The following is a 27,533-nucleotide window of genomic DNA, read 5'->3' on the forward strand; positions in this document are numbered from 1 at the left end:
CTGCATGTATATTTGCATGTGTGCAAATGAACATGAAGAAAGGTGAGAAAGAACATATATCTGTTATTATGACTAATGCTGGAACATGGGAGTGAGCAGAGGAGTATTTTTCTTTAAATACTTCTGCATTGTTTCACTTGCCATAATTAATATATTGTATTTGCTTTTGTAATTGAAAAAAAAAAACAACTCCAGAGATAAGAGAATTCTCACATAGAAAAAAGGTGAAACCATTCCAAAGGGAATTTGAGCCCCATCTATCTTATCACCCAGACTCTAATAAAAACAAGGACTTAAAAACCAGTCATTAAGTCTCCCAGCGAAATAGGCAACTCTGACTAGTTGGTTTCTATAGCTGCTTGAGTAGCTGCAACTAGAAGTGCCAGTACTCAGTGGCTTATGGGCAGGAGAGCAGAATGCCAGAAGCTCAAAATAGATTTTTTAAATCCTCAAATTAAAAGCACAATATTCTCTATTTAACCTGTGGCTAGAAGCCAGAAGACATCAAGAAAAACGACTGTATATAGTTTCCTCAAAAAATTAAAAATGGAACTCCCATTTGACCCAGTGATCCCACTTCTAGGAATATATCCAAAGAAATCAGAAACACCTATCAGAATGGATATATGCACCCCTATGTTTATAGCAGCACAATCTATAATAGCTAAGATTTTGAAACAGCTTAAGTGCCCACCAGCTACATAATGGAATACTATGCTGCTTTTAAAAAGGAATTATTACCATTCACAACAGCATGGATGAGCCTGGAGAGCATTATGCTAAGTGAAACAAGCCAGTCAGAGAAAGATAAATATCACATGATCTCATTCATATGTGGGATATAATGAACAACATATACTCATGAACAAAAATAGATCCAGAGACAGAGAAGCATCAAACATACTGTCAAACTTCAGTGGGAAGGCAGGGGGGAGGAGGCATAAGAGATCAACCAAAGGACTTACATACATGCATATAAGCATAAGCAATGGACACAGACATTGGGGAGTGAGGGCTTGTGCTAAGGGGTGGGGGGAGATGATAGCTGGGGAGAGGTCAATGGGGAAAAAGGAGACATATGTAATACTATATGTAATACTTTAAACAATAAAGATTTTTTTTTTAAAAAAAAGAGTGACTGGCATCCCTACCTGCGGTTCACTACCACATCCCTGCCATACCAACACCGACACCCCTGAGTTATTATGCCATAACTTAGGCCCATATGAAATATACTTTTCATGCAAACTGTTTACACAGTTTGCATGAAAAGTATATTTCATATGGGCCTAAGTTATGAAAAGTATATTTCATATGGGCCTAAGTTGCATGAAAAGAAAATTTGATAATTAAGCATAACTAGACCACAGCTTAGCCTGGCTGTTAAGAGAGTCATGCAGAGCAGACATATATAACTTTTAGGTAATATTCCTCACCATTTAAACCAGCAAAGATAAAATAAAGATAAATACCAGTATTGCCTAAGCTGTGAGCAAACAGGAATTTACATTTATATACGACTAATGGCCCGGTGCATGAATTCATGCACATTAAAAGGAAATTAGAAGAAATATTTTAATATCACGATTAGCCCTTTCTCTATAAGAGAAGTGTCAACCAAATTCATGATCAACAATGACAGATCAAAACACACACGGGCGAATGGCGCCAGCAAGAGCTTTATATGTATCGCACATGTGCGAATCAACTTAGCCTTTTATAGATGGAAAATAAACTTGCTTAATTAGACCTGCTTTCTGATTTAGCTAAACTTTTTCCAACCCAGTGAAGCACCCCATCTTCTCCTTCAGGTAATTGCCAGCAACACAGCAGTAAGTATCCATACAACACAGATTATTATTGTAGATCACGCAGGGAGAACAAAGGGTAAAATATTTAACTGCAACAGTGTTTGACAATATTCTGCACAGTGAGAAAACCTGAAGTCATTTTCAAGGTCCACCATTTCTTACTTCTTTTCAGTCAGGTCAAATTTCTAAGCTTTCTCAATCTCCATTTTCCAGCTAATGAAAAGAAAACAGGATTTCCCCAAGTCTCTTATCTACCTACTCCAGGACTTCTGTGAGGATCAAATGAGATGAGACACAGGAAAATGCTTGGCAAACATTTGGTTAAAGTGTAAAATACATTCACCTGGCTATAAAGCATATTGTGTTCCTGGGCTGAAGAAACTCCAAGGAGGCTAATGGCTAGGGAGAGGAAGCCGGGCATTGCTACATGACATCATTATCCAGCGCCCACAGTGACCATTTCTGGGCTGGGCTGGGGGCCACATTTTGTGCCCTGGCAGCATCGGCTGCACTTTGGCTGGCTGTCGCTCCAGGTGGTGGCGGGGCCTGTGTCCCACTTGGGGGAAGCCGAGCATTGCTTTGTCAGTGCCAGGTCTGCACTGCCATTTCTCTGGAAATGGCCAGTGCGCACCATGGCAGCTACTGCGTTGAACATCTACCCCCTGGTGGTCAGTGCATGTCATAGCAACCGGTTGGACCATGAGAGGGACACTTAGCATATTAGCCTTTTATATATTTATATATAGATCACTTTAAAAAATATATAAGCTTTAAATGACAGAATGTGAAAGAAGAGACCTTTAGGATTATCATGTCAAACTCTTTCATTTCTCAGCTGAACTTTACAGCTGGAGACTGTTTTGTAACTGCCAATTTTTACTTCTTAATCCATTCACCTTGCCCAAACCCTTCATGAATGGTCTAGCCAGTGGGTTCCCCATGTTTAAACACACAGCCTGACACACATTAGGCACAAAGAACTATGTGAATGAGTGCATACCCAATACTAGGAGCAAGCCAAGTAAACTGTGGTTGACTAACAAGATATCACGGGCTTTTAAGATACTGTCAAGCTAAAAGTCACATTAGATGAAAATGCAGAACCTCATGTGAGAAAGCCACAAATCTCCCAGATCTTACAGATAGGACTCCATTTGTTTAGCCTTAGTTACCCAGAGCTGCTTCACGTGTTCACCCTACCTCCAACCTCTTCCCACCTTTCCCGAGGCACCATCTTAGGACACCCATAGGAGCCCCTGCAGACCTAATAAATATAGCTGGACCATCCCCCAGGTTGGTATGCACAGACTTACCCCATTGCAACATTTGATTGTAAGGAGTTCCCAGAGTTGCTATGAGCCGTCACCTCCTGGCATGTAGTTGCTTGCAAATTTCCACCAACATGAAGAGTGCTGCAAAGAACAATCTTGTATAAGCATTTATCTTAGGGCTGAGATTATTTTTCATGAGAGAGTCCTAAGTGCACACATTTTAAACTCTGATACTAATTGAGAAACTTTACATGGTAATTCTCAAAGTTCATGTATTTAGGCTTTACCTGATGGACTAGTTTACAATGCACAATCCTCACAAACAACAAGTGCCGGTGAAGATGTGGACAAAAGGGAACCTTGTGCTTTGTTGATGGGAATGCGGTTACGGAAAACAGTATGGAGGTTCCCCAAAAAATTAAAAATAGAACTACTGTATGACTCAGCAATTCCACTTCTGGAACACTAATTCGAAAAGATATATGCATCCATATGTTCATTGAATCATTATTTACAATAGCCAAGATATGAAAGAAACCTAAGTGCCCATCAACAGACAACTGGATAAAGAAGATGTGAGAGAGATATGTATTCATATATATAATATTCCATAATGAAATATTACTCAGCCATAAAAAATGACATCTTCCCATTTTCAACAACATGAATAGACCTAGAGGTATTATGCTAAGTGAAGTAAGTCAGAAAGAGAAAGACAAATACCATATGATTTCACTTATATGTGGAATCTAAAAAACAAAATAAAATAGAAACAGACTCATAGATACAGAGAACAAACTGATGGTTGCCAGATGCAAGGAGGGTAGGGAGATGGCTGATAAATTGGCACTTACAAAACAGTCATGGGGATGTAAAATACAGCATAGGGAATATAGTCAATAATATTGTAATAACTATGTATGGTGCCAGGTGGGTACTAGACTTCGGAAGGGATCATTCATACGCTATGTAAATGTCTAACTACCATGCTGACACCTGAAACTAATATGATACTGAATGTCAACTGTAATTAAATAAAGAATCTTTTTTGTTCTTCTTATATCATTTATTGCCCCTATACCCTCTTCTATCCCCCTCCACCTCCCTTTCCCCTCTGGTAATCACCATACTGTTGTGTCTATGAGCTGTTGTTTTTTGCTTAATTGCTTCATCTTTTTCACCCTGCCCCGGAGCCCTCCTCCCCTCTAACAGTTCAATCTGTTCTCTCTAAAAGAAAAAAAAAGAGAAAAAAATTTTAAAAATGCAAAGTCCTGACACACTAACAGCCTTGCTCTCTCTTCCAACTCCCCTTCCCCCCTCCAGGAAGTCTGAGGAGGGACTCCTGAAGCTTCAGGCTCAGGGGGAAAGGAGCTGCTCCCATTGCTCCAGCGCGCCTCATCCAGCATGAGACCGGAGCTTGGAAAAAACGCACAGGCCTAGTGGTCGGCAAACTCATTAGTCAACAGAGCCTGTAATGCCCAAGTGTCATAAACCCCAAAGACTACCAGGGAGCCCTTCTCAAGCCCAATATCAACAGTATAACGACTGAAATTTGAGAGACAAATCTTTTAAACTTAAAGTTCTTCTAACGCCACTTCTTCAAAATAGACTCGCCCAGGCCGTGCTATTTTGTGGGAGTGCCACACTCAAGGGGCCAAAGAGTTGCATGTGGCTCTCCAGACACAGTTTGCCGACCACGGGCCTAGGGGGCTGCTGCTGGTGGCCAATTTTCGGGGAAGGTCTCTGGGTTCAAGCCCAGGTCCCCAGTGGCTTCCCCAAAACGGGAACAGTCTGACTCTCATGCACAATGCCTGGCTGCCTGCCATGCTAAGTGCCAGAGAGAATCATATCTCCAATGGTCACCTGGGTGCACCCCTGTTTTCCCTTCTAGGTCCCCTTCTAAAGGTCCCGGCACAACACATTCTATGATCCTACTGATCAGGGTCTGGTGGTTTTATCTTTCTTACCTGACACTCTCCAAGCCTCTCTTTTTTCTTTCTCAGAAGGCTATGGACCAAGCACCACTTCCCCAAGATATTATTTGGAGCCTCCTCTCTGGGCCTCAGTTTCCTCAGCTGTGAAATGGAGAACTCTGGGTAATGGCACTGATACTGTATTGCTGTGAGGAGAGCAGTGCGGCATCTACTGTAGGTTTTAAGCGTTTGCAGGGAAGTGTGGCTTCAATGGGAAATTCAGGTGCGTCTTAACAGCCACTTAATCAGCATTCTGACTGGCTTAGGGCCTTCTTGGAGAACATTCGATTTTTGTTCGAGTTCTCCATTGCTAAAGTGGAATTAAGGCCAAAAGCCTTGATTTCCAAGCTCAGGAGTCCTGTGTAGATCCAGATGAGGAACTGGAGGCCCAGAAAGGCCTTGACCAGTTTTAGGCTGACTCTGTGCTGGGTAGGGGCCAAGAGCTGGGGTGCAGAGGTAGCATACAAGGTATTCCCAAACCCTCAGGTCCTAGGGGGTAAGGGGTTGGTCAACAGGTGTTTCACATTAAGTGGTATAGGGATTAAAAATTAGCAAAGAGAGCCCTGGCAGGGAGAGTTGGGAAGACCAAGGGAGACCTCCTGGAGTTGGGTGCAACGGGCAGAGTAAAAAGAAACCAGCCGGGAGGGAGCAGTGGAGCTCCTGGAGGGAGGTCTGCCCCTTTCCAGGGCTGTCTCAATGGGGGAAGGCCGCGGCTCCAGCTCCGCTGTGGGATCCGCCCGGACTGGATGACACTGGTTGTATGACAAGAAGAGCCTCTCTGAAACTCATGGGCAAATCAGAAGCCGATGGGCACTAGCACCTACCCCAGCAGCCGGGTTAGACGGGATGACACACCTGAAGTGCCTTCTCAGCGTCCTCCGCCGTTACAAACACTCCTTCGCCACTGGTGGCTTTTACCTCCAGCCGCCATTGGGAGCTAGACCCTAGGGCTACCCGTTTTGCGAAGGTGTCAGGAGAAGCCTTGGGCCCTGGTGGGCAGAACGAACAGGGGCTGCCTTCAGAGCCGGGTCCTTACCAGCTGGGGGTAAATCCCGGCACTAACCGGGCCTTAGTTTCCTCTCTGTGCAATGGGCGTAACCACACCGCCGGCGGGAAGATCTTAGTGACGGGAGGATGACAAATGTCAGAATTTACATTATTTCTCCTCCAAGCAGTGGGCCTTCCCCCCATCCGCCCCCCTCAACCTGAAGCACACAGTAGGCGCCCCGGAAACGCGCTCCGAAAGGAGGTGCGGGCCACTTCCTGCCCCCAAGCGCGCTCCCCCGAGCCCGGGCTCCCACCACTCCCGCGGCGGGGCCATGCGGCATTCCTGAGGGGGGGGGGCGCAGGAAGGAGGTGCCCGGCCCCGCCCCCTCCGCGCGGTGGGCGTGGCCAAGCCCCTCGCGGCGGCCGCGCGCCCCGCCCCGCGGGGGGTGTGCGTAGCTCGCGGCGGCGCTCCGCACCAAGTTTGTTTTCTGCCTCAGGGCGGGCGTGGGGGAGGGCCGGCCGGCGGGCGGGCGGGGGAGAGGGGATCTGACGTCAGGCCGCGAGGTGCTTTCCAGCCGCGAGCTGTCAGGCCGAGTGTCAGGCCCGGCAGGTACGCGGCGCGCGCCCCCCGCGCCCCCCGCCCCCGGCCCCGGCGCCGCGGACCCGGAGCCCCAGGCCGCGTGGACGGAAACTCCGCTCGGGAAAGTCAGTGCGGGGCTCAGGAGCGCAGCGGATGAGGGGCGGGGGGCGCGCGGACAACTTGGAAAGTTTTTTTTTTTCTTCTTTCGGGGCAGGAGGGGGAGGTGGCGTCGTCCTGGCGCGTGCGATGGTGGGTGTGTGAGCTCGGAGGTGTTTGGGAGTCCCGGCCGCGGGCGCCGGCGGGGGCCGGTAGGGGGTGCCCCACCCCCCACCCGGACAGAAAACTCGTTTGGGGACCTTTCGGGGGACCCAGCTTCCTAGGATCCCACCATGGCAGACGGGCCGCCCCTGGCCCCGCCGGGGTGAGCGCGCGGGGGCGGGTGTTTGGTTTGAAAAGTGCACGTTGCTAACCGCCGGCGCCCCCCGCCCCCGCCGCGGCCGCGGAGCGGCGAGGGGCCGCGCAGAGTGACAGCTGCGGGTGGGGGCGGCGGGCAGGGCCCGGGCCGGGAGGGCCGGGGAGCCCGCGCGAGTTCCCCTTTCCTTTGGAACAAAGGAAAGTCTGTCTCTGAGGCATCTGTCACTCCCCGGCGGGGCCGGGAAGCGGGGCTCGGGGGGCCGGCGGCCCGAAGAAAGTTTGTACGCGCCGGGACCCTCGAGCGGGCCGAGCGAGAGCCGAGCCTCCGGCGGGGGAAACGCTCGGTCTCCCGGGTAGGGGGCGGCCGACAACATGGAGTCCGGGCGCAGGTCGGGTTGGGGGGGGGGGCGGCGGTGCGGAGGTGGGAGCCCAGCCCCCTCCCCTCCCTTCCCCTCCGCTCCCCTCCCCCTCTGGGCCGAGTTCTGAGCACAAAGCCGAGCGCGCAGGCTCGGCCGCCCCGCGCCCCAAAGAGTCCGTCGGCGCCGAGCCGCGGGGGAAGGGGGTGGGAACCAAACTTTTTCCTGCCCCGGGACGGACACGTGAGTTTTTCTTCTCCCAGAGCCCCCGCCCCCCCCCCCCCCCCGGGCAGCGGGCCCGCGGGTGAGCTGGGGGCGCCCGTGCTGACGCGGGGCTGGGGGGGCGAGGGGTGCGGCGCCCCCGCGCAGGCCGGGGAGTCCCCGCCGCCCCGGAGCCATGTGCTCGGTCGGACCGGTGCGGGGCGGGGGGCTGCGCGCTTTGTGTGAACCGCCGGGCATGCGGCCGCCGCGCGGCCCGGGGAGGGTCCCGCCGGCCGGGCGGTTGTCAGAAAGTTGGTGCGGGAGGGGCTGCAGGTCGGCGGCTTGCAGGGTGTGCAGCGGGGTGCACCGGGTACTGGTAGGTGGCGAGCTTGCTCCCTCAGGCCAGTTGGGATAAGCACTGAAGACTGACGTGATGACATCTGGAGTTTTCCTAGCCCGAGAGATCGTGGGTGGGCGGGTCGGGTAGGTTGGAGTTCGTGGGTGGGCTCCTCTCCAGGAACTGGGCTGGTGGTGTGGGTACCGGTCGATCGCGCCAGGGGTGGGATGTGTACACTGAGGGAGTGCTGTATCTGTCGGCGAGTTTTATGGGGATTCCAGGGGCTGAGGGAGTTGGTTGCTGTTGCAGAGAGAGTTGTCTGGTGTGATTGTGGGGTGTATACGTGGGATCCCTCGCCGGGTTGTGAGTGGGCTGAGCTGCAGGACGCCGTGGTGGAGAGGCCTGTGTAGACAGACTGGAGGGGTCGTTCCACCGGCCGACCCTGGAATCCTACAGTCTGGCACTTGGCTGCAGCAGCCAGGGTGGAATTTGTACAGATAACCTTGAGTAAACTCCCAGCCTGCCAGGGCTGCATACATCCCTTAACCCAGATCCAGACTGCCCCAGCCAGCGAAACTGCAGACACCTGACTTCACAAAGCAGTCGGATTGTTGGCGCTCTCTGAGGAGTGGCACCTCTAATCAATGCCTGTCTCACCTCCAGGTGGCCTGGCTGGGAGGGTGGACTCTTCCCTCGAAAGCCTGGCCTACCCAGCCCAGTTATCTGGGCTCTGGCCCAAGCGGAGGAAACAAAACCTGGGAAATGCCAGAGTCTGTTGGCCCAGCCTCCTGGGGAACTGTTAAAAGGCCGAGAAGGGAGGAGTCTTGAGATTCTGGCATCAGCTTGGCCTGGAACTTTTGGTTTAAAAATGTAAATCTCTTTTGCATGTGTGAACAAGAAGTTTGTCAAGGTGCTGAGCATCTGAGGTTGTCTGGGGAAACACCTTTCATTGGTTGTGGGGGCTCAAGCCTCAGAAGGGGAGGAAAGACATTTGCCCAACGTTAGGTAGCCAGGTTGGAGGGACCAGAGCTCCGGCCTTGCTCATTTATTACGATTTTTTGAGGAGTTTGTTCTGAGACCACGCCAGGAGCTAGATCACAAAGGAGAATGAATGTATGAGAGACAACCTGTAGGGATGGCTCAACACTCAGCAGGGCACACAGTAGGTGCACAGTAAATGTTACATGGATTGCTATAGGACCGTGGTGACTGATAGTTTCCTGACATCTTGGAGACCTGGGAAGCAAGATGTCATGGAGTAAGGGTGGGGACCAAATTACCTTGATCCAAATGCACTACCCTATACATGCTATATCCTGGATGTGTTTTCTTTGCCATACAGCTTTATTGAGATATAATTCATGTACCGTAGAACTTGCCAATTTAAAGTGAACAAGGCAGTGTTTTTTAGTACAGTTGAAATTTAAACAATCTGGGTTTGGAAATGTGTGGGTCCACTTATGTGTGGAATTTTTCAATAAGTACCTGGCCCTGGCTGGGTGGATCAGCTGATTAGAGCATAGTCCAGTACACCGAAGGGTTTTGGGTTTTATTCCTGGTCAGGGCACATACCTGAGTTTCGTGTTAGATCCTGGCCCCACATACAGGACCAATTTTTCTCTCCCTCTTTTTTTCCCCTCCCTCCCTCTCTGCCCCCCTTCCTCTTTTTCTAAAAGTCAATAAAAATAAACGCTCAGGTGAAGGATATTTTTTAAAAAATACGATTGATTTTCCACAGAGAGAAAGAGGGACAGAGAGCTAGAAACGTCGATGAGATAGAAACATTGACCAGCTGCCTCCTGCACACACCTTACTGGGGATGTGCCCGCAACCGAGGTACATGCCCTTGACTGGAATCGAACCTGGGACCTTTCAGTCTGAAGACCGATGCTCTATCCACTGAGCTAAACCGGTTTCGGCAGGTGAAGGATTTAAAAAAAATAAATAAAATACCATACTGTCTTCCATCTGTGACTTGAAGTCCATGGATGCATTGATCTACACCATCTTATTAGGGGACTTGAGCCTCTGCCAGATTTGGGTATCAACCAATCTCCTGTAAATACTGGGAGACAGCCAAGTTTGGGGAAGTCAAAAGTTATTTGCAGTTTTTCAACTGTGTGCGGCTTGGCACCCCTAACCTCCACATTGTTCAAGGGTGAACTGTATATTCATAATTATCCAAACATCACCACTGCCAATCTTAGAACATTTTTATCACCTCAGAAAACCTCCAACTCCCTTTAGCTATCACTCTTCCCAGCCCATTCTGGACATTTCATTAACATGGAATTATATAATGTGTGTTCCTTGTAATGGGTTTCTTTCACTTAGCATTATATTTTCAAGTTTTCATCCATATTGTAGCATGGATCAGGACTCCAGTCCTTTTTATGGCCAAGTAATTTTGCACTATATGGGTAGACCTCATGTTATTTATCCATTCGTCAGTTATAGACACTTGATTGTTTCCACTTTTTGCTTTATTTTATTTACTGATTGATTTGAGAGAGAGAGAGAAGGGAGACAGAAATCAACATCAGTTGACTCTTATGAACCCTGACTGGTATTAAACCCAAAACCTTTGGCATATCAGGTTGACAATCTAACCCTGTGGTTGGCAAACTGTGGCTCACGAGCCACGTGCAGCTCTTTGCCCCCTTGAGTGTGGCTCTTCCACAAAATACCACAGTCTGGGCAAGTCTATTTTGAAGAAGTGGCGTTAGAAGAACTTTAAGTTGACAAAACTTGGTTCTCAAAAGAAATTTTTTTTAAAAAAAATATATATTTTATTGATTTTTTACAGAGAGGTAGGGAGAGAGATAGAGAGCTAGAAACGTCGATGAGAGAAAAACAGCAACCAGCTGCCTCTTGCACACCCCCTACTGGGGATGTGCCCGTAACCAATGTACATGCCCTTGACCAGAATCGAACCTGGGACCTTTCAGTCCGCAGACCGACGCTCTACTGAGCCAAACCGGTTTCGGCTCAAAAGAAATTTCAATCGTCGTACTGTTGATATTTGGCTCTGTTGACTAATGAGTTTGCCGACCACTGGTCTTACCCACTTGAATTACCCAACCAGAGTTCCACCCGTTTGCTGTTAATGAATAATGTTGCTATAAACGTTCGTGTACAAGCTTTCATGTGGACATAGGTTTCCATTTGTTTTGGGTACCTAGGAGCGAAATTACTGGGTCACATGGTAATTATTTAAGAGCCAAAGTGTCTTAGGTGGCTTTCATCACAGAGAGGAAGGGAGAGGGATAGAGAGTTAGAAACATCAATGAGAGAAAAACATCGATGAGCTGCCTCCTGCACACCTCTTATTGGGGATGTACTTGCAACCAAGGTACATGCTTTTGACCAGAATGGAACCTGGGACCCTTCAGTCACCAGGCTGATGCTTTATCTACTGAGCCGAACTGGTTAGGGTCTAGGTGGCTTTCTTAATCTCTCTGGGCCTTGGTTTGCTCATCTATAAAATGATGATAATAGTACCCCCCTTACAAGAGCTTTGTGAGGTTAGAATGAGATAATAAATGGAAAATGCTCTATACAGAGCATGGAAAACGGATCTCAATAGTAACTAATTATTTCTAGGCTGGTACTGCTTATTAATGAACTGCCATTTGCAAGGAACATGTTGTAAAGTAAATGATTGTCTAACCACTATGCTGTACACCTGAAACTAATACAAAGTAATATTAAATGTAAACTAATTGGAGAAACTTAAAAAAAAAAAAAAAAAGAGCTGCTATTTAGTTCAGTAGTCATCTCCTGAAATAGAGGCATTTTGGACTCCTCCCTTCTAGGTTGCCTAGGCTGTGGTATGGCCTGAGGCTTTGAATTGCAATTTCCCCATAGTTCTGGTGAATGGTGTGTTTAGAGAATAGGAAGAGGGTGAGAGGCAATGCATGGTAATAACAGAATGTTCCCATCCCCTCTGTCACTTGCTCCAGGCTTGCCTGAGATCCAGCTTAGCCGTTGGACATCATGTCAGACAGCGACCTGGGTGAGGACGAAGGCCTCCTCTCCCTGACAGGCAAGAGGAAGCGCAGAGGGAACCTGCCCAAGGAGTCCGTGAAGATCCTCCGCGACTGGCTGTACCTGCACCGCTACAACGCCTACCCCTCTGAGCAGGAGAAGCTGAGCCTCTCCGGACAAACCAACCTGTCTGTGCTGCAGGTGAGGAGGGGGCAGCAGAAGACCTGGGTTCTGGTCCTCTCCCAGCCCTATCACTGACTCACTGTGTGGCCTTAGGCTGGTCACCTCCCTCTCTGGGCCTCAGTTTCTTCTTTGGTCTGATGAGAATGCCCAGTCCCCCTGCCACAAAGGAGAACAGTGACATGAGGTCATTGCAGCTAGATTTCAGATTTTTTTTTTTTGAGTTCTGAAGAGGCAAGGAATTGTATCAATGTCTAGGTGTCTTGTTAACATTGGAGGCTGTGGGAAGGTGAGAATGCATTGAGTGTGTGGAGTTGGGCTCCAGCCCAGAGTGATGCTTGGATGGTGACTTGGTTGCAGGGGACAGCTGGTGACCTGCAGTGTGGTTAAAATGGGTTGGAATCATGGCCAAAGAAAGGGCAAGAGTCAGAGATTCTGGCTTCAAAACCCAGTTCTGCCACATAGAAGCTGTGGACGACATCTTGATTTCCCCATCTATAAAGTCGGGGTACCGATCCTCTCCTGCCTGACTGAACTGTTGTGAGGAAGAGATTCAGAACTGGATGTGAAGGTGCTTTGAGTACATTCATAAGGTATTTGTCAAAGTGCAAGATACTGCCTCACTTGCCGACGTGTAGGTGTTTTGTATAAGTGTTGAGGCAGGAGACACCCGGTCTGCCTTGCCTCTAGTTTGGCTCTCACCTACCTGGGAGATACAGAGCAGGGCCTCAGCGGAGCAAAGGCCCACCCCTCTTTCCACTTCTGTCCTTTCCTAGACCACTTCTCCAATCCATGATATGGTGTCTCCCTCCTTCCCCTGTCCCCCTGTGAGCCTCCCAGGTCTTCCCAGCTCTTGTCCCTCCTCCATGAAGTGTCCCTCCTCAGAACTCCTGTCACCTGACTTACACTCACTGGGCAGCGGTTCATTGGAGTCTGCCTACAAGAAAGGCTTTAGCCAAGACCGGTTTGGCTCAGTGGATAGAGCGTCAGCCTGCAGACTGGAGGGTCCTGGGTTCGATTCCGGTCAAGGGCATGTACCTTGGTTGCAGGCACATCCCCAGTGGGGGGTGTGCAGGAGGCAGCTGATCAATGTTTCTCATCGATGTTTCTGACACTCTATCTCTCTTCCTTCCTCTCTATGAAAAATCAATAAAATATATTTAAAAAAGAAAAAGGAAAAAAAGAAAGGCGTTAGCGTTACAAACCCCGATTCAGATCCCATCTTCTCCACAAGAGGTAGTTTTGACCTGTGCCATGTCACTGCCTCCTCACTGAGCCTTGAGTCTCCCCTCCTGAAAAGGGGAGGTGGTTGTAGCATTTTCGCAGTGTGTGGAGGAGGGACAGAAAAGAATTCAAGGCGCACTGTGAGGTGTTTGGCAGAGTCTGTGCTTCTGCTTCCCTTTATCTCATCTCTCCTAGATCATAGGTCTTGGAGTGACCTCGGGTGTCTGGCCGTGCCGAGCTCCTTACAGTGTACTGCCAAGCACTCTACTGTGCCCATCTCTATGCTGGACAGAGTTGGGAGCCCAGAGAGGAACCAGGCGCATTCCTACCCTTAAGGAGTATGTATTCTTGGATGAAGTAGCAGGAAAGACTTGGTCACTGATGTTTGCAAAAAGTGATCACTGCTGAGACAGAAAGCAGAGAGCCAGGGCAGGGCTTCTGAGCTGCCCTGGAGCCTGAGAGCCAGTATTACCTAGATAGCCTCTTTGCTGGTCTTACTGCCTCCTGCCGTGTTCCTTTCAGTCCATTCTCTTGAACACTAAAGTGCAATTCTGATTATGTCACACACGCCTCAGACCCTACTGACTCAGGATAAAGTCCAAACTCCTGAGGTACTCAGCAGCCTCCTCTCTCAGTTTTTCCTGCCTGGAGCCCTCTGGGCCTCCAGGCTTCTTCCTGGCCTTTCTGATCCTGGGTCACTCTGCTTAAGCATGTTCTTTGGAAAGCATCTGCTTTTCCCAGCCTAGATGTGTGTTCCCGCTGTGCCTCATACCTGCACTGGCAAACCACGGGTCACACAGTAATGAAATTGCTTTTTGCCAGGGACACTGTTTCCAGTTTAAAGAAAATATTTTTATATTATCACATCACTTAACTATGTATAAATTGAAAACTGGGTAAAAAAATGTCCCGCTTTTGCTCTTATACTCCACTATAAAATACACAGTTTTCCAAAGTAAATGAATGTAAAACCAGTGAGATTCCATCTAACTGCATTATTATAAGCAGATGGTAGTGTGCTGACTGGGCTGTGGTATGTGGTGTGACAGAGGCACTGACTGGGGTTGAGCAAGTCTGGTTGCCCCAGGCCATGGCGCTCCTGTCATATTCCCAACAGAAACACAAATCCACAGTGTTCTTGTGGAGAACCAGTGGGTCCCTAGGACAGCATATCCCCAGATCCCACTTAGAGAAATGTAGGTCTGGGGCAAGGGTTAGCCGGAGACTTCTGAGGAAGGTGTAGGAGGAGTTCCAGTGGCCACCCAGCACTAGAGTCATGCCCAGAGTTCAAAAGCAGTGGGAAGCACCTGGCACTCCCTGATGGGAAGTGTACTGTGAATCCCCAGAGTACACTCTGCTTGGAGGTCTTACGGGCACCTTACATTTCCTTGATAACATCTCCAAGCTAGCTCTTTCTTTTAAACATTTTTAAAAATATATATTTTATTGTTTTTTTACAGAGAGGAAGAGAGAGGGATAGAGAATTAGAAACATCGATGAGAGAGAAACATCGATCAGCTGCCTCTTGCACACCCCCTACTGGGGATGTGCCCACAACCAAGGTACATGCCCTTGACCGGAATCGAACCCGGGACCCTTGAGTCCGCAAGCCGACACTCTATCCATTGAGCCAAACCGGTTTCGGCTGACTCTTTCTTTTAGAAGGGCTCCCCTTGATAGCTCTTTCTGAGCTTATGTAATCCGTCACCAGTTCCTATACATACCCCTTAAACAGTTCTGGAATAAGGCTTCTTTTCTATCTGGTCCAACTTATCCTTGTCTGATCACTTGTCACCCCTCTACTTAACATTAAAACCCTTCGATGGCTTCTGCCAACCTAATGACATCATCACCTGCCCCTGTCTGCAGAGCCAGCTTCATCCCTGGCACCCCTCTCCATATTCCTGCCACACCAATGGATACCCCACACCAGTGGTCGGCAAACTCATTAGTCAACATAGCCAAATATCAACAGTACAATGATGGAAATTTATTTTGAGAGCCAAATTTTTTAAACTTAAACTATATAGGTAGGTACATTGTTATTAACTTAATTAGGGTACTCCTAAGCCTTTGCTAAAAACTCAAGGGGCCAAAGAGCAGCATGTGGCTCGCCAGCTGCAGTTTGCCGACCACTGCCCCAGACCACTTTGCTCCCATCTGGCCAGGGAGACTCCAGACCCATGAGGACCACTGCCTTCCCACAGCACTAGGACTGGGTCAGCATTTGGATCCTTGACAATAATTGCTTTTTACAACACACTAAACTCCGGAAGCCTGATATCGTTTATCACTATATCTCAGTGTTTAGCTCAGTACCGAGTATCTGGTAGATGCTTCAGAAGTAATTATTGAAGTGACAGAAAACGAAAAGTGTTGGAAATATCAACAGGCAGGACCTCAGAAGTAAGGAAATGTGGCTCATCAATCAGGAAAAATGGGCTTAAGTTCCTGGAAGTATTTCTTTCCTGTATTTAATTTTTTGTTTGTTTTTAAGTGCCCTTTATTTTTTTTTAGTATTTTTTATTATTTAAAGTATTACAGATTTCGCCTTTTTCCCTGACTGACACCCCAGTGTCCGCGCCCATGCATGCTAATATCCATGCATACAAATCCTTTGGTTGATCTCTTACTTCCCCACCCCACCCCCTGCCTTCTCTCTGAGGTTGGACGGTCTGTTCAGTGTATTTAATTTTTAAGACTCATTATTTAAAATATTTGCAAATACTGTATCCATAAAAAGAGAATATTCTAATGAACCCTTGGTACAAATCACCTGGCTTCAACAAGCATCAGCATTTGCCAAGGCCTGTTTTCCTCTTTCCCTGGGGACATCTCTTTTGATTGTCTCTTTTAACCGCCCAGGAGCTATCTCATTAGCAAGTCAATGAGTCATTTAACTAACTGGTTTGCTGGTACTTGCCCAGGGCTAGGCAGGTGGGATGGTGAGGCCAACCAACTAAAAGGTCATTTGCGAAGGATTTTTCAGTGGTCCCTGACACACACACACACACACACACACACACACCCCTCTGGTCTAAGGGGCTGTGTTGGGGAGGGAAGGTGAGTGTAGCAGGAAGGTTCTGGCCCCATTCCTTCACTCCGTAGTACTGACTGGGGGTGTGCTCTGCTCCAGGCTCAGTGCTGTGTGCTGGAAACTCCCTGCCCTTAGCTAGCCTCGGGAGGGAAGACATTATTTAAAAGACTAAGAATTTAACCCAATCAAATACCAGTGCGGTGTCTGAAAGGCTTCTCTCAGGAAGCAGCCTGTGAAGGAACGGAGTCCTGACAGACCTGAAGGAACGGGGAGGTAAGGGCAGCAGTCCCTTGGTACGGGGAACCAAACAGGTAAGAAAGGAGCCTGCTCTGTGGCAAGGTGTGGCCTGGCCCCACACTCAGCAACACCTTACCCTCTGAAGCTGCTCTCCTTACTCCGATGCCAGAGCTAACTGCCTCCCATTCTTCCTTCCAACAACCTCGACTCCCCACCTCAGGGCCTTCCCTCTGGACGTATATCTTTTGAGCTTCTATGTAAGCTTATTTGCTTAAATAAAGGGCTTGATCCACAAGGACAAGTTATACCAGTGGGTTAAACCATTGGATCCTAAGCCTGAGTGGAAGAACTCTGGGGAGCTTAAAAAACACACATTTCTGACTTGCCCTCTTCCCCAACAGATCTATAAAGCAGGTGAGAAATAGCTATTTCTTTTCTTTCCTCTTTTTTTTTGTTCTTTAGAGAGAGAAAAAAACATTGACTTTTGTTTTATGCATTCGTTGGTTGGTTCTTGTGTGTGCCCTCAGGGATAGAACCTGCAACCTTGGCGTAGTGGGATGACTCTCACCAACCGAGCTACTCGGCCAGGGCCAAAATAGCTGTTTCTTAAAAGTGCCCTCAAGGTGGTTTTAACAAAGCCAGCCTGCCCATAAGAGCACTTGAATGTGGTGGTCACAACACGAATGGAGGTACCACGAAGTTTGGGAAAGGCCTCTCCATGTCTTCACTTCGCTTTCCCTGCTTTTGCGTCTGTCTTTGCCAGCTGAAAACACATTAAAATTAAAGCTCTGTGCTGCCTTGTCAACTGCCCTGCTCTGATCCTCATGGCCTTCATCCACTTCCTAGCCCCTCCCACTCCCATTTGCCACAGTGAGTCCTCCCTTGTCCTTCATCTCAGCCACTGATAAAAAAGATAAAAAGACTGACAGGGGGACAGCCCTTGGGACAGGGCCCTGTTTTATGGTGGAGACAGGCTTTCAGGCACCCAGTCTGTTTTGCCGAATCAATCACAGAATTCACCTTGGCATTCTTCCTACTACCTCCTCCCCAAGGACTTAGAGTTGGAGTGAGTCACATGCTCTGCAACTGGCGGTGGTGGTGCACTCAGGCCTCCTGCGCTTACCCAGCCCCCTCAGCTGTGCATTTCTATCGATTGGGTGAGAAGACAAAACGGACAGTAGTCTGCCAAGTTTTCTGCAGATTGAGGGGAATATGTTGCGGGGGTGTGTGTGTGTGTGTGCATTTCTGCTGTCAGAATTATAAGCCAAAATGGGAGGTGCAACTAGGGGCTAGATGCCCTCGCAGCCGTGAGAACACGCCCAGATTCCCTTCCCCAAGGCTTCTTTCTCAACAGAAATACTCTTCCTTATCTCCGTTGACCCAGGTCACTGTGATCTGTTTCCCCTGCACACAGGGGAAAGGTGGAGAGGTGCAGTGCTCTCCCGAAGCACAGGTAACTAAGGAGACAGTGTGAACAAAGGGATGGGAGCGATTGATCAAGGGGAAAAGGCCATAGGCTGATTCTTTTCAGTCCTTTCACCTGCCCGGAACCAGGCTGCCTGGACCAGATCTGTTTGCACAGGTGACCTTGAGCAAGTTTCTGAACCTCTGATTAGGGTCTGTTTCTTCAACAGTTCAAATAAAATGAGATTCTCACAGAACCTGTTTCATAAATTGTTGAAGATTAAATGAATAATTAGATGGGAAATGTTCAGAGCAACACTTGACATGTTTTGGTTCAACAATATTTGCTTTTTTTTTTTTTTTTTTTTTTTTTTTTTTTTTTAGGATTATGATACGATTATCCAGCTATCTGTACCTCTGGTAAAACAGAGCAAAGAAAGTAAGAATAGCATTAGGGACCTTAAAGCCAGGAGACCTGGGTTTGAATCCCAGATTTATACTCGGGAATCTGTGTGACTTTGGGCAAGTTTTCTTCTCTTTGAGTTCCAGTTTTCCCTTTGGTGCTTTGGGGTCACTGCTCACTACCCTTTCAGGCTTGTATGCAAAATAATAATGCAAGTGAGATGGCTGACATGATAGCCTGGTGTCCAGAGTGCTTAGTTAGTTCTCTCCCTTCATTGCATCCATTTGTTCAGCCTTATCCTTGGGGATCCCTTGCAGCTCTTGCCAGGATTCAGCGCAGCCAGTGTCTGAGAAGGAGCTGGGGAAAATAGTAGGGGGCTGTGTTCTCAATAGTACTGGTTGGTCTATGGAGGAGCAAAGGGATAAGTGAGAAGCTTGATCTTTCCCATCCTGACAGAGCCAGGGCCCTAGTACTGTCCTTGGATCACCTGTGACATGGATGCAGCTATAGTCTGCTAGGCAAAGACCCATGCCAACTCCAGGCACCAGCTCCTGTTATAGGTGGCTAGCGCTTCAGCTGTGTAGAGACAGAGTTTATAGGAAGACGACCAGAGACAAAGGTAATCAAGGGCTTGCCAAGGTATTGACCAAGAAAGGCGATGGTCAGGGATAGAATTGATACAGGAGCCCTGAGGAGAGCTGGGCCTTTGATTGATTCCATGAACATTAGAGGAATGTTTGGAGCAACATCATGCATTGCTGCAGCCCACACAGTCCCAGTATGCCAGTGCACAGGAGGTGAAGGGGAGGGGTTCACATCTTTTCTTTCTCCTGGTGCATGCTCTGTGCTTATCTGTGGATAAACAGTGAGAGGAGACAGGACCAAGAGAAGGACCTAGAGTGGAATTCAGGTCAAGCTACTGTTTAAGCCTTTAGTCTTTTTTTTTTCTTCAGAGAGGAAGGGAGAGGGAGACAGACAGAAACATCCACGTATTGATCAGCTGCCTCCTGCATATCCCCTACTGGAGATCAAGCCCACAAACTGGGCATGTGCTCTGACTGGGAATCACTGGGACCTTAGTATTTTACCATAGTGTTCTGACCTAGTGGGATCAGCCCTGCCTGCTTTTGTTAGTTTCTTAAGCCAAACCCTTTCCTGTCTCAGCACCTTGACAATTGCTGTTCCCTCTGTCTAGAACATTTTCCCTAAGCTTTCTAAAAGGCTGGCTTTTTTCTTCTTCTTCTTCTTCTTTTTAATATATTTTTATTTCAGAGAGGAAGAGAGAGCTAGAAACATTGATGAGAGGGTATCACTGATTGACTGCCTCCTGCACGTTGGACTGAGCCCACAACCCAGGCATATGCCCTTGACCAGAATTGAACCTAGGACCGTTCGGCCCACAGGCCAACGCTCTATCCACTGAGCCAAACCAACTAGGGCAAGGCTGGCTTTCTTATCCTTTAGGTCTTAGCCTTCCCAGACCTTTGTCTCTGGTAGTCTCTCTTATCTTTATATTCTATGCTTTTATTCCTGTATGTTTCCTCCCTGACACTTGTTGGTGTCTCTTGTCGTATTTGTTCATTGCCAGTCTCCACAACCAGGTGGACTACAAGCACCACAGGGAGAGTGCATGTCTGTTTAATTCACAAAGGGGGGGATCACCAGTACTAAGAACTAGGCCTGGCACATAATATGAACACAAATAAGTATTATCTGAGTAAGCATGCAGCCGTGAAAGGGAGAGCAATAGGAAAGTGAAAAGCTCTCACCTGACTTTATAATGAATAAAGTAAGATGGGCTCTGCGGCCCTGGGACAGCCTGAGGGAGGTCCAGAGAGGAGGGGCTCCTCCAGGTTCAGAGGCCCAGGCTTGGGGATCCATGGCTAGAGGTGGACACTCCTGCCTGACTTCTCCAGGCTGAGCTTTACAAATGTTCATCAATAAAATAGGAATTGATCGAAGTCATAGACGTGATGTAATTATGAGAAGAAAATTTGTAGATGTGTAGTGCTCAGTAATTGGAAGCTATTGGAAAACTCTTCATAGCCAAAATTCTCAGAAAGAAGCCCAGATATACGGAGATACTTTCCTACCAGGCCACGCCCACCATGCCCCACACCCAATATCCATAGTCTTAATGTTTCTTCTCTCTTGCTACCTCTGAGATAGCAAGAAAGTTATTAGGTTGTTTTTCCCCTTTGGTGACCCCTCCAGTGGAAGGCAAGAGGAAGGACAACTTGGGGGAAATGGTAAGGGGTTGTATTTGCCTACTTAAGGAAAGAGTTAATTTTTTGGTTTGTTTTATGTTCTTGTTTTTTTAAATATATTTTATTGATTTTTTATGAGAGGAAGGGAGAAGGGTAGAGAGCTAGAAACATCGATCAACTGCCTTCTGCACACCCCCTACTGGGGATGTGCCCACAACCAAGGTATATGCCCTTGATCAGAATCAAACCCAGGACCCTTCAATCTGCAGGCCGACACTCTATCCACTGAGCCAAACCAGTTTCAACTAAATCTTGTAACTAAGAAACTATTTTCTAGCCTAATCCATAACTTTTAAAATAATGCTCAGATGAGTTGTTGTAGGATCTGTCTTGCCACATTTCCAGGCCATTAGGAGTAACGGAGAGAAAAGAGAATATGAGTGGTTTATCTTTTAGATCAGGGATGGAGAATGTTCAACCGGAAAATGTGCAAAGTCTGTGAAATCATTTGGTCTGGCCCTGCCAAGGTATTAGGGGTGAATTAAATGTTTGACTAAAGATAGCAGACTAATTATTAAGTTCATAATTTTGTATGGCTCTCAAATGAAGTTATAAATCTCCAGATGGCCCTTGACAGGAAAAAAAAAAAAATGGTTCCCACTCCCGTTTTATTTCATTTTTTGAAATATATTTTTTATTTTGGAGAAGAAGGGAAAGGGAGAGAGATGGAAACATCAATGATGAGAGAAAATCATTGACCAGCTGCCTCCTGCACGCCCCACACTAGGGATCAAGCCTGGACATGTTTCTCACTGAGAATTGAACCATGACTTCCTGGATCATCGACGCTCAACCACCAAGCTATGCCTTTTTTTTTTTTTTTTAATCCTCACCTGAGGATTTTTTTTTTTTTTTTTTAGAAAAAATATATATTTTATTGATTTTTCACAGAGAGGAAGAGAGAGGGATAGAGAGTTAGAAACATCGATGAGAGAGAATCATCGACCAGCTGCCTCTTGCACACCCCCTATTGGGGATGTGCCCGCAACCAAGGTACATACCTTTGACCAGGATGGAACCTGGGACCTTTCAGTCTGCAGGCCGATGCTCTAGCCACTGAGCCAAACCAGTTTCGGCACCTGAGGATATTTTTCCCCCATCGTTTTTTTTAGAGAGTGGAAGAGAGGGAGGAAGAGGCAGAGAGAGAAACACATCGATTGGTTGCTTTCTGCATTGGTTGTCTCCTGCACATGCTGGACATGGCCAGGGATTGAACCCACAACCCTTCGGTGCCTGGACCAGCGAGGTGTTTTGAATCCATTTCCTCTCCTCTGGCCCTATTGCTGATATCTTAGATCAGCTAAGGCTTAGAGGAGTAGCCATTCTCAGGTGGAAAAGCGGACACTTCAGAAAAAAGAAAGGTGATGTGCAAAAGGCATCATGGAGCTATTTAAGGAAGGAAGAAAAAAAAACAGCACGGGGCCTGATGAAGGTCTGGTGAGCAATTTCACATGCTAAAGAAAGAATACAAGGGTTGGAAATAGAGGTCATGGCAGGGGAGGATTTAACACCAGGATCGGGTATCTAGACTTGACCCTGTAAGCAGATGGAAACAAATGGCAGTTTCTAGAATAGGGATAACAGTCATTGCGTTTTATTTATTTATTTATTTATTTATTTATTTATTTATATTATGTTTTAATCCTCATCAGAGGATATTTTTTTCCACTGATTTTTTTCAAAGAGTGGAAGAGAGAGGGAAAGACAGAAACATCGATGTGAGAGAAACACATTGATTGGTTGCCTCCTGCACGCACCCTGACCAGGGCCCAGGCTGGGGAGGAGCCTGCAATCAAGGTATGTGCCCTTGACTGGAATCAATCTGACACCCTTTGGTCAGAGACTGATGCTCTGTCCACTGAGCCAAACTGACTAGGGCAACAGTCATTGCATTTTAGAAAGAGAAGTGACAACTAGTGAAGAGAATGGGTGGGAGAGCTATGAAGCTGTTAAAAAGATGAAGTCAGCCCTGACCGATTTGGCTCAGTGGATAGTGAGCTGACTCAAGGGTCCCAGGTTCGATTCCTGTCAAGGGCATGTATCTTGTTGTGGGCACATACCAAGTAGGGAGTGTGCAGGAGGCAGCTGATTGATGTTTCTTCTCTCTTATCGATGTTTCTAACTCTCTATCCCTCTCCCTTCCTCTCTGCAAAAAAAATCAATAAAATAGCCGAAACTGGTTTGGCTCAGTGGTAGAGCGTCGGTCTGTGGACTGAAAGGTCCCGGGTTCGATTCCGGTCAGAGGCATGTACATTGGTTGTGGGCACATCCCCAGTAGGGGGTGTGCAAGAGGCAGCTGGTCGATGTTTCTCTCTCATCGACGTTTCTAGCTCTCTCTCTCTCTCCCTTCCTCTCTGTAAAAATCAATAAAATATATTAAAAAAAAAAAATCAATAAAATATATTAAAAAAAAAAAAAGATGAAGTCAGGGCACTAGATATGTCTTGGCTTTGCAGCATAACTCTTTTTAAAAAAAATATATTTTATTGATATTTTACAGAGAGGAAGGAAGAGAGAGAGCTAGAAACGTCGATGAGAGAGAAACATCGACCAGCTGCCTCTTGCACACCCCCTATTGGGGATGTGCCCACAACCAAGGTACATGCCCTTGACCGGAATCGAACCTGGGACCCTTCAGTCCTTAGACTGACGCTCTACCACTGAGCCAAACCGGTTCTGGCAGCAGCATAACTCTTAACAGTGAGAAATTTGATGCCTCATACATAGGTCCAAAGAGATTTATCACAGTGAATTAGCCGAGACCGGTTTGGCTCAATGGATAGAGCGTTGTCTTGGGGACTGAAGGGTCCCGGATTCGATTCCGGTCAAGGGCATGTACCTTGGTTGCGGACATATCCCTAGTAGGGGGTGTGCAAGAGGCAGCTGATCGATGACTCTCTCATCGATGTTTCTAGCTCTCTATCTCTCTCCCTTCCTCTCTGTATAAAATAAATAAAATATATATAAAAAAATTAAATAAAATAAAAATAAACAGTGAATTAGATGGGAATGGGGTCAAGGTTAAATGGGAGCTTTCTGAGCAGCATGTATAAAAAAGACTTCAGGATACTTGTTGAATGCACATTTAACTGGAGCCACTGATCCTAGTTTTGCCTGGAAACAGTCATTTTCTTCTATCTGACATTCTTTGGTGTCTTTATAGAAATTTAGAAGTGAATCACCTTGGCACCAGGTTCTCTCATTTCCAGTTTCTCAAATAGAACAAACATTTGTCATCTCATCACACCTTCTATAGCTAGTTGCTATTTTGCTTAAAACCCTCCTACACTCCCCATCACTCTTAGAATAAAGAACCAAATACCCACCATAGAGGAAGCTCTAGTTACCACTCTTAGCTCCAGCCATTGGAGCGAAGCTCTTCCTTGTTTGAGCTCCTCACAGGCACTCTGCTTCCACTTGTTACAGGGTCTTTTCAGATGTTGATCCCCCCCTAAATTGAACATTCCTCTCCCTTCCCACCTAAACTACTCTTTCTTCAGATCTCAATTTAGGAGCATGTCCTCAGAGAGTACCACCCTGAGTCCACAAAGACTAGATTGGGTCTCCAGCAGCACAACATTGTACCTCCCCTTCGTGGGATAGATCATTGTTGCAATTTTATATTCATTTGTATGATTCCTTCCCAACATGAACCTTTCTGAGGATTGGTTGTGTATATGTCATTTACTGTTATATTATGGGGCCTGACATAGGTGCTTCATAGCTGGTTTTAATTGAGTGAGCTGATCATAGTCTCTTATACTCATTTCAGATATGTAACTGGTTCATCAACGCTCGGCGGCGGCTTCTCCCAGACATGCTTCGGAAGGATGGCCAAGATCCCAACCAGTACACCATTTCCCGCCGAGGGGGCAAGGCTTCAGATGTGGCCCTCCCCCGTGGCAGCAGCCCCTCGCTGCTGGCTGTGTCTGTACCAGCCCCCACCAATGTGCTCTCCTTGTCTGTGTGCTCCATGCCACGCCACCCAGGCCAGGGGGAAAAGCCAGCAGCTCCCTTCCCACAAGGGGAGCTGGAACCCCCCAAATCCCTGGTGACCCCTGGCAATACTCTCTCGCTGGTGACCAGGGTTGAAGCCGGAAGCCCCACCGGTGGACTCTTCAACACACCACCACCCACACCCCCAGAGCAGGACAAGGAGGACTTCAGCAGCTTCCGGCTCCTGGTGGAGGTGGCACTACAGAGGGCTGCTGAGATGGAGCTTCAGAAGCAGCAGGACCTGTCGCTGCCGTTACTGCACACTCCCATCCCCTTCGTCTCTGAAAACCCCAAGTAGGCATCTGCCCACAGGGGTGCTCGAGGCTCGAGCCAGCTGTCCTGGGTTTGTTTTGGTTCCTTTTATACAGAGTTCTCATTGGTTCACTGCCAGACATCAGGATCATCTCCTCTGTCCAGGATCTTCAGCAGGAAGACACTCACTGGTGTCACTGCACTGTGATGGGACCTCTCCTCTGTTGACTGCCTTCTCCAGGCCTCCTCAGGTGAGGAGACCAAGAGAGCGGAGACAGGCATGGTGCTGCTACTTCTCCAGAGAACCCACAGGACACCTTCGTTCCAGCTGCTTCCCTGGGCTGCACACAGGAAACCTGCCGGGTCCAGGTTGCTCCTGAGCTGGCTTCTCTGTTAAACCAAGTGTGGGCTTTCCTAGTTCATTAAGTGTGAACAAAAGAGGAACCCAGCAGATATAACAGAACGGACTCCAGTTGAATATTCAGGTTTTTGTCAAACTTAGTGTTCATTTCTCCCTTTTCATTGTGTTCTGCATTCATGGGGGCCAAGCCCAGGTGTGGGGATAAGAGTGCATTGTGTGACCGAGTCTGATGAACTGGGAGTGATCCACCACTACAACAGCTGATTGTTTTACAAGGAAGGAGTATTTTTGTTTGGGGGACCAGTTAAATCTCTGCAAAACTCCTAATGGTTATTTTATTGTTGGTTTGGTTTATCCAAAAAAGGTGGAAAAGACTTACAAAGCCAGCAAGAGGGTCCAACAGAGAATCTGACCAAACTTTCTAGGCACAGAGCAGAGAAGGATGATAAAACTGGAGAGGTGTTTTTTTATATTTCTGTTTTTACTGTACTTTTGGGGGTGGGGGGAGAGATGTAAGCTAGACTGAGGCAGTAGGGTGTTTTGTTTGTTGTTGTTTTTCCTTTAATGTTTTCCCCTTTATCCTTTAAAGTTTTGCCCTGCAGCCTTTAGGAACTTGGATTAGTGGCCAGAACATCAAAAGCTCCATCTACTGGCAGCTTTCCCACGGTGGTGGCAGGAACTCTTCCTGGAGGAAGCAGGGAATCGTTCCCTGCCACCAGCTGCCCGAGGAACTGTCTTCGGAGGCGGCTGGGGTTGGAAATTACGAAGCCTGTTCACCGTGTTTTTGTGTTGCACCTTTCTTTAAATTGGAGTTGCAGAGGCTCCTGCCCTAAACTTCAAAGCAAACAGATCACAGTTGGTCTTGTTCTCCTCTCTCCTCGTTTTTTGTTTTTTCATTGCTGAGAGTGCTCAACAGCAGTATACCCCATCTTTATATATCCTAAGAAACACTAATCCTAGGTTATTATTGGCCAAAATATTTTGTTCTGAATAATACTGTTACTGGGCCAAAAGACAGGTCAGGAGCCCCAGCCTGTAGTTTCCTGAAGTTTCCAGGTCAGCCACAAGGGGGAAAGTTACTTGGTGTTTGCTGACTTGGTCAGTCTGACCAGGAGACAGGGCAGAAACAGGTATTCTGTCCTTTCCGGGCCGATCTCTGAAGGCATCCTCATTTCTGAGTGGTTTAGCCCACCTCTTGGTGTGAGTGTGGGGATTAGTATTTACAGAAAGGAAGCTTTGCTCTGAATGGGCAAGTTTCCTAAGCTCTTTTGCGTGCTCCCTCATCCTGTGCCCTCTTCTTCCATGCCCTGGGTGGGTGGGAAGGGGATCAGGGATTCTCACCCTCCTAGCCCAGGTGGGGAAAAATGAACATGAGTGTGGCAGCTTCAAGATTAGTTGACGCTGCTGTTTGCCCAGCCTCTGCTACCCCGCCCATGTCTGTGAGCCCGGTCTGGTGTGACTGTTGTAAGATGCTTTCAGCAGGGGACTTTGGAAGTGTATTGGGCTGGGGTGGGACTTTTCCTTCCACGATGCACTGAGCAGTGGAGGTGGCGAGGGTGTGGGAGCCATGCTGCTGAATTCTGGTTGGCATTCCCCTCTCTGCTTTGTGCAAGATAGAGAGGCTAGGGGTGGGGCAGCCTCTGCCTGTTTGGTTGTGAGATAAACCTGGAGGAGAAGCACAGTTATCCCATTGAAGTAATTTGAGCAGAAAACTACTGTAAATAAGTTTCGTTTTTGTCTTTTGTCAAATAAAACTGTTTTCGGTTTTGTTTTGTTTTTCAAGTAGAAACAGATTGATCCACTGTGACCCAGGACTCAACCTGGAGATGGGACAGTTGCTGAGTTCTTCTCTGCGTTACCTTTTACCCTCTCTAGTAACCACCTATAAGTGTACATTCTGTAGCCCTACTTCCTTGTCCTCAACCCTGTTCCATATCCCATTCATCACAGTGTGCAGGGGGCATATGCAGCCCAAACTGGACCAGTTTTCCCTGGGATCAGGGATCAACCCTGTTCCATATCCCATTCATCACAGTGTGCAGGGGGCATATGCAGCCCAAACTGGACCAGTTTTCCCTGGGATCAGGGATCAACCCTGTTCCATATCCCATTCATCACAGTGTGCAGGGGGCATATGCAGCCCAAACTGGACCAGTTTTCCCTGGGATCAGGGATGAGCTTTGGATTTGCTAAGTAGTGAGAGGACTCAGGGAATTGGCAACTTTTTCCTCTCCCTCTCACAATGAGGAAAGCAT

The 27,533-nt window shown here is 47.7% G+C and overlaps 1 protein-coding gene and 1 long non-coding RNA gene across 6 annotated transcripts; one reads left to right on the forward strand and one right to left on the reverse strand.

Annotated features, from left to right (window-relative positions):
• Window positions 1-3,128: 3,128 nt before the first annotated feature.
• LOC311624955 lies at window positions 3,129-6,514 on the reverse strand. The gene is made up of 3 exons (XR_014795412.1): window positions 5,911-6,514; window positions 5,050-5,157; window positions 3,129-3,223 (listed from the first exon to the last, which is right to left on the reverse strand). It is a non-coding gene; the product is annotated as an uncharacterized lncRNA (long non-coding RNA).
• Window positions 6,515-6,536: 22 nt separating this feature from the next.
• TGIF2 (TGFB induced factor homeobox 2) lies at window positions 6,537-27,045 on the forward strand. 5 transcript variants are annotated; one of them, XM_084888668.1, is made up of 3 exons: window positions 6,537-6,747; window positions 11,893-12,118; window positions 24,442-27,045. In XM_084888668.1, exons 2-3 carry the CDS (start codon window positions 11,927-11,929, stop codon window positions 24,961-24,963), a joined length of 714 nt encoding a protein of 237 aa, XP_084744794.1. In that variant the 5' UTR covers window positions 6,537-6,747; window positions 11,893-11,926; the 3' UTR covers window positions 24,964-27,045. The 5 variants fall into 5 exon arrangements, with proteins under 5 accessions (XP_084744794.1, XP_084744795.1, XP_084744796.1 ...); XM_084888669.1 differs by having other exon boundaries at window positions 6,544-6,652; XM_084888670.1 differs by lacking the exon at window positions 6,537-6,747 and adding an exon at window positions 6,816-7,043.
• The last annotated feature ends 488 nt before the right edge of the window (window positions 27,046-27,533 follow it).

Source organism: Pipistrellus hanaki (assembly GCF_964339955.1).
Source record: "Pipistrellus hanaki genome assembly, chromosome: 6".
NCBI classification, from domain to species: Eukaryota; Metazoa; Chordata; class Mammalia; order Chiroptera; family Vespertilionidae; genus Pipistrellus; species Pipistrellus hanaki.